This window comes from Mirounga leonina, unplaced genomic scaffold (genome assembly GCF_011800145.1).
Source record: "Mirounga leonina isolate KUSES-001 unplaced genomic scaffold, KU_Mleo_1.0 Mir_413, whole genome shotgun sequence".
Classification (NCBI taxonomy): Eukaryota; Metazoa; Chordata; class Mammalia; order Carnivora; family Phocidae; genus Mirounga; species Mirounga leonina.
The window spans coordinates 3,580,792-3,593,907 of record NW_023270734.1 but is presented as its reverse complement, the minus strand read 5'-3'; the positions used below and the strand labels follow the sequence as shown (position 1 = coordinate 3,593,907).

The following is a 13,116-nucleotide window of genomic DNA, read 5'->3' as shown; positions in this document are numbered from 1 at the left end:
GTGAGAATAATCGCTATGACACAGGAGTTCACAGTTATTGAATATTTCTTTCCCAGGTTTTGTTCCAAGTACTTTACGTGAATCAGCTCTTCCATGCCCACAACGATCCCATGAGGTAAGCAGAATTATGACCTGATCAGAGAGGCTAAAGGACTGTGTCAAGGCTGCAAAGCTGGTAATAGGCAAAACCAGAACCTGACTCCGGAGGTGTGGCTCCAGATCCCACGCTCCAGCTGCTATCCTGTACAGTCTTTCCATGGAAGCACAGCTGGGGCCAACTGGCCCAACTGTTGAAGCAAGGCCGCTGCTAGTTAGCTTGTGTATCTAAGCAGGTGGCAGTTTGTCCTCATGTACAGCTAAATAAAAAAGTTTCGTTTTGCCTGACTGGAATTCAGGAACAGGATGTGGATAATGCTCTAGTTCCTGATGGCGAGGAGCAGGAGAAGGGACGATCCCATCACGGATGGGCCCCGATCGTCCACCCCCCCTTTATTTCTCCGTATCTTTAAATGGCTGCACTGTGTGGGGAGGAGCAGGACTAGTAAGTTCCATCTCTCAAACAACCCAGTTAAACATGAAGTTTAATTTTAGACATGGCAAGTTCAAAGGAACCACTTGGCATCAGAGTAGAAAACAGAATTTGATCCACCATGGGAAGCAATATCCTAAATACCCAAGCGCAAGAACAGATTTGAAGATACTTTATGAAGATCAAAGGTTTTCCATTACATTTATTTAGAAATCCTTACTAGTCAAAAAGAAAATAACAGAAATCCAGATCTTCAAGCAGCTTTTAATAACAGTTTCGTAAATCTATGAAGATTACAGGTTTGTTAATTTTAAATTATTACAATTTAGATACATTCAATCATTATACAATACCAGGAATGTCAGCCTTAAAGATATTAAGAACATCTATATAAGTAAAGCAACAGGAAAAAAATACTTCAATTTCACCTTTTTATTTTTAACTGACTCTAATTTGGTAGTCACGGGAATATAGAATTTCCTGATCTCAGATTTTAAATATACGGACTCAAAACTATAAACATTCCTCTTCTCTGCAACAGTGGCTGACACTGTCTTGGGAGCCGGCCAAACTAGTACAGTGAGGAGCGCCGGGCACGTCTCCTTGCTGGAGGTGGTCTGGGTGCAGACGCAAGAGTCCAGGGCCTTCCGCAACAGTTATCAACGAGCCCTTGGCACTGCCTTACTCAGTTTTAACCTAATAAAACATTTCTCAAATTGCCAGGGTGCCCCTTTTCATTAAAAACAAACAAACAAAAAATTCTAGTGTGAAAAGGGAGAAAGGTCTGGACAGTTATATATATATATATATATATATTTAAGATTTTTATTTATTTATTTGACAGAGAGAGACACACAGCAAGAGAGGGAACACAAACAGGGGGAGTGGGAGAGGGAGAAACAGGTTCCCCGCTGAGCAGGGAGCCCAACGTGGGGCTCGATCCCAGGGCCCTGGGATCACGACCCGAGCTGAAGGCAGACGCTCAACGACTGAGCCACCCAGGCGCCCCTGGACAGTTATATTTTTAAATAACACCCCATCGCCACCAACAGCCAGAAGGACTCTGTTTCCACCACATTACACTACCCTCTACCCCCACAGTAAAGAATTTGGTTGGACTGCCTAAATTAAATTATTTAGACAATTGCCTAGATAATTACACGTTTCCCATTACTCCTTGTACAGGAAGCTTTGATTTATAGGAGATCTTAGTGTTCAAAGAGGAGTCTATTCTACCCAAACTCTCTGTGTAAGAGTTGTATTTTCTTAGAGCAGCCATACAACTTTAAAGTACGGCAGCCCTCTTCCCCACTCCTTTAAAAATCTAGATGGCTTGCTATTGACTTTATAAACTTAGAACTCACTGTCTGGATCATGTTAAGTAACATCTGGTCTGATTGTTTTAGTGAGAGTGTGTATCAAGACCATTACAGCAGTTTTTGTCTCTGTTTCTAATATGAAATTTGACGCGTCTGAAGGAAATCCAGTGGATAATGCTACCAAGTGCACAGTGCACATATAACACTCGTGGGCTATCTGTGAACGAACAAAGGTCAAATATTTACATGGAATGTTGACCCTGACTTATAAAACTACTCTTTTAAATTATGACATCTTTACATACAATTTATTTTATGAATAGCTCCATTTGATAATTAAAAAAATACGCCTTTCAAAGATTTTATAAATATATAAAATTTCACTACATTCTATTTTTCTGATGACATCTAAACTCTCTTTACAAATCAACAAAAAATATTTTCTGTTTGAAAGTCATAGATGTGATGATTTTTGATTGGCAGGGTCTTACTGCATGCAAGAATGGCAAGACATGTTCTCTTAAACAACTTATGGCCCTTTCTAGTATGCTGAAGTTCAGTAGTAACAAAGAAAAATGAGAGCCCATCTAAATTATTTACAAGAGTCTTTCTTAAGATTCTTTAAAAATGGTAAGATTAGGATGGTACCTGACCAGTGTTAAGAATTATTTTGATGATGAAGAGGTAAGTTAACATTATACGAAAAGTTTTTCTAAAATACATTTTAGTGCAATTTAAGTATATGATCAATTGCACATGTGAAAAATGATCACATTTTAACTGTATCAGTAACATGTAAAACATCTACTTTGAGAATAGGAATCACATTCTTATAATTTATTGGATAGTGACTCTGGAAATCCTGTCTGAGGATTTACAAATAAAAATGTCCTTCGTAATCATTACTTGCCCCAAGATATCACCAACCTTACAAAGACTAATACCATAAGGAAGGGCTTTTAGTTACATATACAATCATTTTTAAAAGTCGTATCTTCCCTCATTAAATACTCGAGTCACTGATATGTAGTCCTAAGAGGTCGTCTCAAGCTATAACATGCAGGCCACTCACTAAGGCAAACGTGTCGTAATTCCTTTAAGAAAGATTTTTAAATACACTCTGACTATATTGTATATATGTAAGAAAAAGGTTGCGCTTTTAGAATAGCAAGAGGACGCCTTATTGTCAGCCTAGGTGAACCTATAGTGACCCATCCAAAGAACAGCAAAGCTGTCCTGTTTGCCTGGAGCTGCTCAAGGCTGCTAAGTTAGTACCTTCAACTGTTAACGTACAAACTTGATGGAGGGACCACGTCTGAGACCTGCTGAAGCACTGAACTCCAGTATCAATTCCCTAGCTGTTTCTCTCTAAAAAGTCCAACCTCATCTTGGAGATACAGCTGTATATTAAAGACAACCAAAAAGTTCAAAGCTCTGCTCAAAATACAGTACTGTGCAAATTTTGATTTTGGATCTTCTACTCAAATATTGTGTTTGAAGTAAGGCTGGATAAAGATACAAACAAAACCAACATTCAGTTTTAAGCAAGACTGCACATCTACAACAGTGATATAGATTAAAAAGCCCTACCACCAGAACGGTAACTGATTTCATCATGCACTCTACAAAAAAGATGATTGTGGGAATTTCCCTTAGTTATGAATGTAACCAGCTCACTGGAACCCAGTGGGCTTCTGTCTCTAATTTGTCAAAAGTTGTTTTTAGCTCATTGAATGCCACGGTAAGGTCATCATTTACTATAATTTTGTCAAAAAGATGACCATACTGATTTTCCATTATCTGTGCAGATTTAATCATTTCCTGAAAGTCTTCTTCCTGCAAAAGGAAGAATTAAAAAAACTTTGGTTAACCAGGCAATTACATCACTTTACATGGACGCAGACATTTCCACAACTGGTTTATCAAATGCTATTCTGTGTTTATTCTTTCAGCCACAAATGAAAATGACCCTCTTGAACTGCAAGTTCTTCAGACGTCATACCTTCTGATGTTCTCTCTCGGATCTGCTCAACTGCTTGCACAGAATCAAAGTTCCCACCTTTCGTGAATTTCAGGATTGTCACTCATTCACTTATTATTACAGGGATAGTTCAGTCAATATAATTTGAAGATCTATTCATAGAAGCACAGAAAGCCAGTACAGCGCAATCACTCAAAATGTCTGTACCCAAATACAATTCTGTCTTTTATCGGGTTTTGGATCACAGCATCTACTACACCATGTTTTCCGAAAGTAGTGGCTCCCACATGTATGATTTCAAGTACCACTTACATCTTCTTACTGAGCATCACTGTACTTACTGTAAAAGGCTTTGCGGCACCTTGGTCATCTCTGCTTGAAATAATCTTTGCATTTTTTCTTGTCTCCCTCAAACGCTCTATTGATGGAGGCTTTATAAATATCACATAGGGCTTAAATTCTAGGGTCCTTAAATGCTTCACTGTCTGCAAGGAAGAAAATAAGTCTTCTTTTATTTCTTCATAATGTCATGAGTGAATTTTACAGTAAACCAAAGTTTCTTTCAAAGGAGAAAATTCCTTAAAATTATCTAATTAAGGCCAGTAGCTCTTTCAATATATTATTCAATCAGTTAAATGTCATAATTAAATGTCATAATTATATACCCCTGAAAAAATGTTGGAGAATATAACTTGCCTTTTAAAATGTTTTGAAAAATGTCATAATTCATATTGGACAGAAGCAGCTAAAAATATCATAAAACTGATTTTTAAATCAAATACTCAAAAGATGCTATGCGTTAAGTGTCTGCACATGAAAGTTTTCCAACCATCCCACCTAAGCCTCTTCCTGATCTCAAACAGGAGTCTGTCATTCTGTCTGTCTTGTTTGCCGTTCTGTGGGCAAGACTTCCGCTTTCCATGAAGCTTGTCAACATTCTCCCATCAAAATATCTTACATTATTTCCGCTATGCTTCTGAGGACTCGTCTACAGTCTAGGGGGAATGGCAAAAGGGTGGGAGTGGAGGGAGCCTCTTGACCTGTGTGTCAGGGCCTCCTCAGAACGTGAGTACAGACCACAAACTCCCCTGAAAGGTTATGGTGGGGTGTGGGGGTGCAGCCGGAGGATCCATACGTCCGGAGGGCTAGTGAGGCTCTCGGACAGAGAGCTGGACCTGCACTGACAAAGCTGGACACGACTAGACCCAGGGCCCTGGCACAGAGCCGGCTGCACAAGCAGGAGTAGTCTACTCATCGCCGGTGCCTACGTGAAGGGGTCAGCTGCCCTACTGATTCTTGGGGCGCTTTGACTCCAGATTCATCTTCCTGAAGAAGAATGAAGGGCTTCTCCAGGCCACTCACTCTTGGAGGTTGTGTACCCATCAGTGGAGCGAGACTCTGTGGCCCCTGGGTAACAAGGAAAACGCTATGGGGAGGGTCTCTGCTGGAGGAGATGTGGTTCAGTAAGAACGGAATGGCTTCATCCACTGGCATCCTTGGTCCAAAGTGTTCCTAAGCATTCCCCGGCTGCCAGCAAGGATTCAGCTGACAGCCGCAGGAAGGATCTCATTCAGTTCAATTCCTGTGAAATGTCCCACAGCTCTGTGTACAGGGTGTATGCTTCTAGGATATGTAGAGACTCAAAAGAAGGCCAAGAACCAAAGTGTCCATTGTAAAAATTACAAACACTTATAATCAGACTTAACACTTAAAAATCCATTATACACGTAGCACCGTATTTTACACAGAAGAAATATCTAAGAGTCTTGTACTTGGCTAACACAGAATATAAACAAGAGTTACAAACAGATCTTGTGGCTTCCCCTAACTCCTCTTTTTTAACATTATGGGCCTTTTTTATTTTCCTCTCACCAGAGACTTCTCAAATTACATTTAAATGCTTTTGTCATTAGGAAAGCCACAGATATGCCCAAAGTGAGCAGCCTTCAGATTTACCCCCAGATTGAAAGGTTCACATGGAGTGTGGTAGCTCACATGGGCCAGAATGGTACTGAATAGTTCATTGTTCACTTACATGAGGCTGAACATCCAACAAACAAACTTTGTTTTTAGCTAGGACAGACCGCACGGAGTCTATACTCGTCCCGTAGTAGTTGTTTTTATATTCACCGTATTCAATAAACCTGTAGGAAATCAGATCTAAATCAGAGCCATTTGTGAATTAATTATAGATATAAGTGGGAAGACATAATTCAAATATAGAAAAGATTTTTGCTGAACATGTAATTTTTTTTTTTTTACTGTGTTCAATAAAATAAGTAGGGCCAAGTCCTCCAGAATGTCAATTTTTAAAAATCTTGTATTTTACATTTTCAAATCAGTAACACTTGCTTGTATTACACTTAAGCAGAAAAAAAGTACTTCAGGCCAGCAGTACTCTGTTTTCCATCACCTCTTTTTCAGAACTAATGCAATGCAATAAAGCAGTGAATAAGCCAAACAATAGAAACTACTGAACTTTCACTGCACGCTACAGAATAACCACGCTCAGCTTTAGAACGACAGGAGGGGCTGCCTGGTGGCTAATGGAAGCAGGGCAGCCGATTACGTGCTATAAAAACACAATCGCTGTGCCAAACGTGGAAAAAAGCATTTTGATGTTTCAATAAAATCCCCAAATCTCACATTAAAACACACATTGCTTCCTGATACCCTAAAATATTCACGCTGAAGCAAATGGAGGACCTGGGGAGGTTGGGGGGGGAGGGTTAGAGCTGGCCAGGGGACGTGGTACAAGCAAGGTGATGAACAGTATTTTAATTTTTTGAAGAGCCAATGAGGGTGAGAGGTGCATGCGGGAGAGATGGTCGAACTAGGGATCTATTACATTGTTGTTAGTTTTTTAAAGAAAATTCTATTCAAATTCTATGTTAAGATTCAATGAGTGGGGTGGAAAGAGGTCACAATAATATATGAGCAACATTCCCTCATCCTTCAAAATAATTCCTACCCATTGAACTTACCAGAAACATAGCAGCTCTAGGTTATTAAAAAATTACAGGTGAAGACTGATAACACCTACTAACTGAATTATCACCTTTTTATCCATTTCAGATATTATAAAACTTAAAATTTATTTCAAATGGAAGGGAACCCTCAGTTCCCTGGAAACTGGATACAGAGGCACAGGCTTAAAAACAAGAGTCACACAAAAAACCGCCACATACTTGTTATTTTGTACATCTGTCTCGAACAAATGCTTGGAAATGAAAATATATTCCACACCATCGCTCTCCTGGCTTCTTCTTGCTCTGGTCGTGTCTGCGATTTAATTAAAAAGAGTTTACAAAAGTTTACATCAGCTACCCTAAGGAGGACACTAAAAAAGAAATCATCATGTATTAAAGTATTTTTCAGGGCATCTGGGTGGCTCAGTAGGTTAAACGTCTGCCTTCGGCTCAGGTCATGATCCCAGAGTCCCGGGATCAAGCCCTGCATCAGGCTCCCTGCTCAGCGGAGAGCCTGCTTCTCCCTCTGCCCCTCACCCTGCTTGTGCTCACGCTCTCTATCAAATAAAATCTTTAAATAAAAAATAATGTGTTTTTCATAAACCAGATTTAAAAACTTAGAAAAAAGCAAATTGATTAAAGTGTCATTCAGATTTTCTCTACCGATATGAAAGTACAACACTGATTTGAATATGGATTCAAGATTAAATTGCATTGTGTCTGTGCTATTCATTATTTTGAAGGTTATAATGTTAGTTAAGTAAAAATAGTATTTTAACCCTTGAGGAAAAACTCCTGTCTTTTGCAGATAATATGCTTATTACCATACTTACTGATCGTTATTCATTGAAGCAAGCCTAATGCCTACTAGGTTGTAAGGTAAACTCTGAAATTATTTTACTGTCTTCCATACACAGCACATAGTAAGTATGCCATCAATGTTTTGTTTTACTAATTGACTGAATTCGAAGACTAAATGCTATTCATTCCTCCTTTGCAAAATTATAAACACCTTCTTAGAATACTACTGAACTTCCAAATGTTCAGTAATGTTGCCTATCTGCTACTAAGTTATAATGGAGCAGAAAATACAGGATTAACTGTAAAAACATAACCAAACCTAAGGAGTTGCATGCTGATAGGGCAAGCAAAAAACTGACCATAGCCCATCCTTCCTGCAGATTTCAGCTAAAAACTCTGGGCCCAGACAACTATCTCAGCACTCTGAAAATAAATAAAAAGCAGGTAGACTGTGGCGAGGAATCAACCTGCATGGGGTAGAGTTTTAACTTTTATTTCTTCTTAGCTTTGCCCTGAGGGTGGGAACATTTGCAGAGCATCATGCTGTTCTGTGTGACTAAATTCCAGTAGGAGCCTTTTTGGTGAAAAGAACAAAGAAAAAACTTTTAAAAAGCCCTTACAAATTGAAGAGTGTGGAGGTAATCCAGGAAGACTGGATGAAGAAGATACTCTAAAGCTGTGAAGGAACCAAAACTAGCTGAAGAATAACCCCTGAGCTATACACTTGCAATTCAGACTCAAGGTAACACAGCAATATTTTCATATGTGAACTGAGATTAGAATACACAAGTCTCAGCCTAACCCGTGAATAACAGCAGCACAGAACACCCCCAAACCAATGTAGAAAAGACTTAGAGAAAGAGCTGAGATTTGAACTATGCACACAACTATCAGACTCACCCCTGAACCACATGTGACAGGGAAGACCCAAATCAGTGTAGCAAAAACTTAAGAGAACTGAACTGAGATTGAAACCACAACTCACAGAAAATGAGACAGAACTTACGGTATGAACATAAAAGGGTGATGACTTGCTAAAATGAAAACATTCTCCGGAATGTTGACTCCCCTCCACCATCTTCCTGCTTTACTCATTTTCAAAGTGCTCCGACCGCTATCTCGGGCCCAGAGTTTTTAGCTGTAATCAGCAGTAAGGATGGGCTATATCCAGGTTTTCACTTGCCATGTTGGCACTGCAACTCCTCAGGGTTTTTGTTTTTAAGTTAATCCTGTATTTTCTGCTCCACTGTAAGCAGGACCTAGAGTTGATACAACACTGCATTCATAACATCCAGAATGCAATTTAAAATCATTTAATATAAAAGAACCAAAAAATTATGACCAATTCTCAAGGGGAAAATGGTAGATGGCAACTCTGAATGACCCAGAAGTTAGAACTACCAAGGAATTTAAGAATTTAAGAACTTATGTGTTTATAACTGTGTTTTATAAGGTAAAGGAAAACATCTGAAATGAATGGAAATATAAATTCTCAGAGGAATAGAAACTATAAAGGAGAATCAAATGGAAATGTTAGAATGGAAATATACAATATCTAACAAACAAGTTGCTAGATGGGCTAGGTAGCAGAATGGAGAGGACAGAGAAAATAGTCAATGAACTTGAAGATAGATCAATGGAAATTATAAAATCTGAGCAACAAAGAAAAAAAAGATTGAAAAGATATAAATGGAACCTGAGGGACCTGGGAAATAAATGTGTAATTTGGATGCCAGAGGAGACGAAAAAGATTATCGAGGCAAAAAAAAAGTGTATTTGAAGAAACAGTGGCCCCAAACTGCTAAAATCTGGTGAAAGACATATATTTTATAAATTTCAGAAGCTCAACAAATCTCAAATAGGATAAATTCAGAGAAAAATCATGCCTAGACACATCAAAACCAGAGTACTAACAGTCAAGGATAAAAAAAAATCTTGAAAGCATCCAGTAAAAACCAATACAGTACACATGAGGAATAATGATTTCAGTGGCTACAGATTTATTATAAATCGTAAAAACAAGAACTCAATGAAATAATATCTAGACTTAAAGTACTGAAAGAAAAGAACTTCACCTAAAATATCCTTCAGGAGAAAAAAGCAAAACAAACACCTTTTCAGAAGAAGAGAGACTAATAATTCATCAGCATATCTGTTCTAAAAGAATATTCAAGAAAGTTCTTAGGCTAAAAGGAAATGTTAAGAAGGAATTTATATCTTCAAGAAATGAAGAAAGCAACAGAAAGAATAGTTGAGTAGAAATAAAAGTCTGTTTTTTCCTCTTACATTCCTTAAACATACATATACATATATATAATATAGACACATATATATAAAATATATATACAACTGATTTAAAAGTTATAATATCTGGTAGTTTTCAATGTACGCAAATGTAACACATTTGTCAACTAGAACAAAAAAGACTAGGAAAAAGGGATTTATATGATTGCAAGGTTTCTATATATTATGTGAAATGGCATGAAGTTAATTCTAAGCAGACTGTCAATGGTTAGACACTAAGCCTGTTGTAATCCCTAGAGCAACCAATAACAAGTAATGCAAAGACACAGAAGCAGAGAGCCAATAAGTAAACTGAAATGGAACACTAATAAACATTCAAATAAAAAAGAAGAAGAAATAAAAAGCAAAACAAAAACAAAAACAAAAACAAACGGGATAAACAAAAACTTAATCGTACGTTAAATTTAATCATTTCCATAACTCAATAAATGTTAATTGGTTTATATACTCCAATTAAAAGGCAGAGAATAGGTGAAAAAGCAAGACCCTAGTACATGCTGTCTATTAGTTTATAAGAAAGACACATTAAAGACACAGATAAGCTGGAAATGAACAGGTAGAAGACAGTGTATGTACCATGTAAACAGTAAGCATAAGGTGCTGAAGTGGCTACTTTAGTATCAGACAAGAGACTTGAAAAAAAAGTATGACCAGAGACAAAGACGAATGTTTCGTAAGAGAAACTTAAATTAACAATTATAAATTTGTACACACATAATAACAGAACTTGAAAGTACATGAGGCAAAAATTGGCTGAGTTAAATGGAGAAATGGACAAGTTCACAATCAGAATGGGTTTTACTGCCTCTCAACAACTGATAGAACTAGACAAAGTATCAGTAAGACACAGGGGATCTACACACCATCACCAACCTCAGGGGTCTAATTAATACCTGTGTACTACTACATCCAGTAACTGAAGAATACACATTATTTTCAAGTGTAGATGATGCATTTGTCAAAAGGTAGATCATATGCTGGCCCATAAAAAGTCCCAATGATTAAGAATTCCTCATATCAGTGAGATCATATGATACATGTCTTTCTCTGTTTGACTTATTTCGCTCAACATAATACCCTCCAGTTCCATCCACGTCGTTGCAAATGGTAAGATCTCATTCCTTTTGATGGCTGCATAATATTCCATTGTATATATATACCACTTCTTCTTTATCCATTCATCTGTCGATGGACATCTTGGCTCTTTCAACAGTTTGTCTATAGTGGACATTGCTGCTATAAACATCGGGGTGCACGTACCCTTTCGGATCCCTACTTTTGTATCTTTGGGGTAAATACCCAGTAGTGCAATTGCTGGATCATATGGTAGCCCTATTTTCAACTTTTTGAGGAACCTCCATACTGTTTTCCAGAGTGGCTGCACCAGCTCGCATTCCCACCAACAGTGTAGGAGTGTTGCCCTTTCTCCGCATCCCCGCCAACATCTGTCGTTTCCTGACTTGTTAATTTTAGCCATTCTGACTGGTGTGAGGTGGTATCTCATTGAGGTTTTGATTTGGATTTCCCTGATGCTGAGCGATATTGAGCACTTTTTCATGTGTCTGTTGGCCATTTGGATGTCTTCTTTGGAAAAATGTCTGTTCATGTCTTCTGCCCATTTCTTGATTGGATTATTTGTTCTTTGGGTATTGAGTTTGATGAGTTCTTTATAGATTTTGGATACTAGCCCTTTATCTGATATGTCATTTGCAAATATCTTCTCCCATTCTGTCGGTTGTCTTTGGAGTGGGGGGTGGGGTGGGAGGGATGGGGTGGCTGGGTGAGAAACATTGGGGAGGGTATGTGCTATGGTGAGCACTGTGAATTGTGTAAGACTGTTGAATCTCAGATCTGTACCTCTGAAACAAATAATGCAATATATGTTAAGAAAAAAAAGAAGAAGAAGAAGGTAGCAGGAGGAGAAGAATGAAGTGGGGGAAATCGGAGGGGTAGACGAACCACGAGAGACGATGGACTCTGAAAAACAAACTGAGGGTTCTAGAGGGGAGGGGGGTGGGAGGATGGGTTAGCCTGGTGGTGGGTATTGAGGAGGGCACATTCTGCATGGAGCACTGGGTGTTATGCACAAACAATGAATCATGGAACACTACATCTAAAACTAATGATGTAATGTATGGGGATTAACATAAGAATAAAAAAATAAAAAGATTAAAAAAAAAGTCCCAATGAATTTAAAAGAATCCAAATCATAAGGAGTAAATTCTCTAACCATAAAATAATGAAAAACTGATATCTAGGATAACCTCAAATATTAAATAACACACTTCAAAATAATTATGACTCAAAAATGAAACAATAAAAGTGAGCAAATACTGTGAAGTACATGAAGAACATAGTGTGTAGCAGGAAACTTATGCCTTTATGTACTTCTATCAGAAAAGAAGATCTAAAATCAGTAAAGTTCATCTTAAAAATTGGTAGAAAGCAAAGATCAAAGTAAACCCGAGCCAAGGAGAAGTGAATAATAAACAAATTAACAAAATAGAAAAAAAGACAATAAAGAAAAACAATAAAAATTTAAAATCTAATTACAGTGATTAAGAAAAAGAGAACAAAAATTACCAATATAAATAATGAAAAAGGAGTTATTACCAAAGATCCTTTGAACATTAAAAAGGATTAGAGAATATTATGCATTACTTTATGCCAACATATTTGACAATTTAGATGACATGGATAAATTTCTTGAAAAGCATAAAGAATCAAAATTGAAACAAGAGGAGACAATATCTGAGCAGCCCTGTATCTACTGAATAAATCTATTATTTAAAGATTTTATTTATTTGAGAGAGAGAGAACACACACAAGCACGGGGAGGGCCAGAAGGAGAAGTGGACTCCCTGCAGAGCAGGGAGCCTGATGTGGGACTTGATCTCAGGATCCCAGGATCATGACCCGAACCAAAGGCAGATGCCTAACTGATTGAGCCTCCCTGGCACCCCTAAATAAATCTGTTTTTTAAAACCTTCCCCCAAAGATTCCAGGCCTAGATGGCCGATGAAGTCTGTCCACCATTAGGAATGAAATAACACAAATCCCACATCAACATATTTTTGCATAAAGAGGGATTACTGCTTAATTCATTTTATGATATTAGTATAACCCTAATAGCAAAATCTAACAAACTGCTTAGATTAGAATTAGAAAACATTACACACCAATCTCCATCATAAATTTAGGTGCAAAAGTCCT

The 13,116-nt window shown here is 37.8% G+C and overlaps 1 protein-coding gene across 3 annotated transcripts in view; it reads right to left on the bottom strand.

Moving 5' to 3' along the window:
- Positions 1-1,669: 1,669 nt before the first annotated feature.
- Positions 1,670-13,116, bottom strand: part of MPP7 (membrane palmitoylated protein 7) — a 317,439-nt gene continuing 305,992 nt past the window's right edge. For all 3 annotated transcript variants that reach the window (XM_034987220.1, XM_034987221.1, XM_034987219.1), the window contains exons 14-17: positions 7,018-7,111; positions 5,865-5,973; positions 4,171-4,314; positions 1,670-3,684 (exon numbers count right to left, since the gene is read on the bottom strand). In XM_034987220.1, coding sequence (XP_034843111.1) covers positions 3,505-3,684; positions 4,171-4,314; positions 5,865-5,973; positions 7,018-7,111 — 527 coding nt within the window. In that variant the 3' untranslated portion in view covers positions 1,670-3,504. The remainder of the gene's footprint in view (positions 3,685-4,170; positions 4,315-5,864; positions 5,974-7,017; positions 7,112-13,116) is intronic.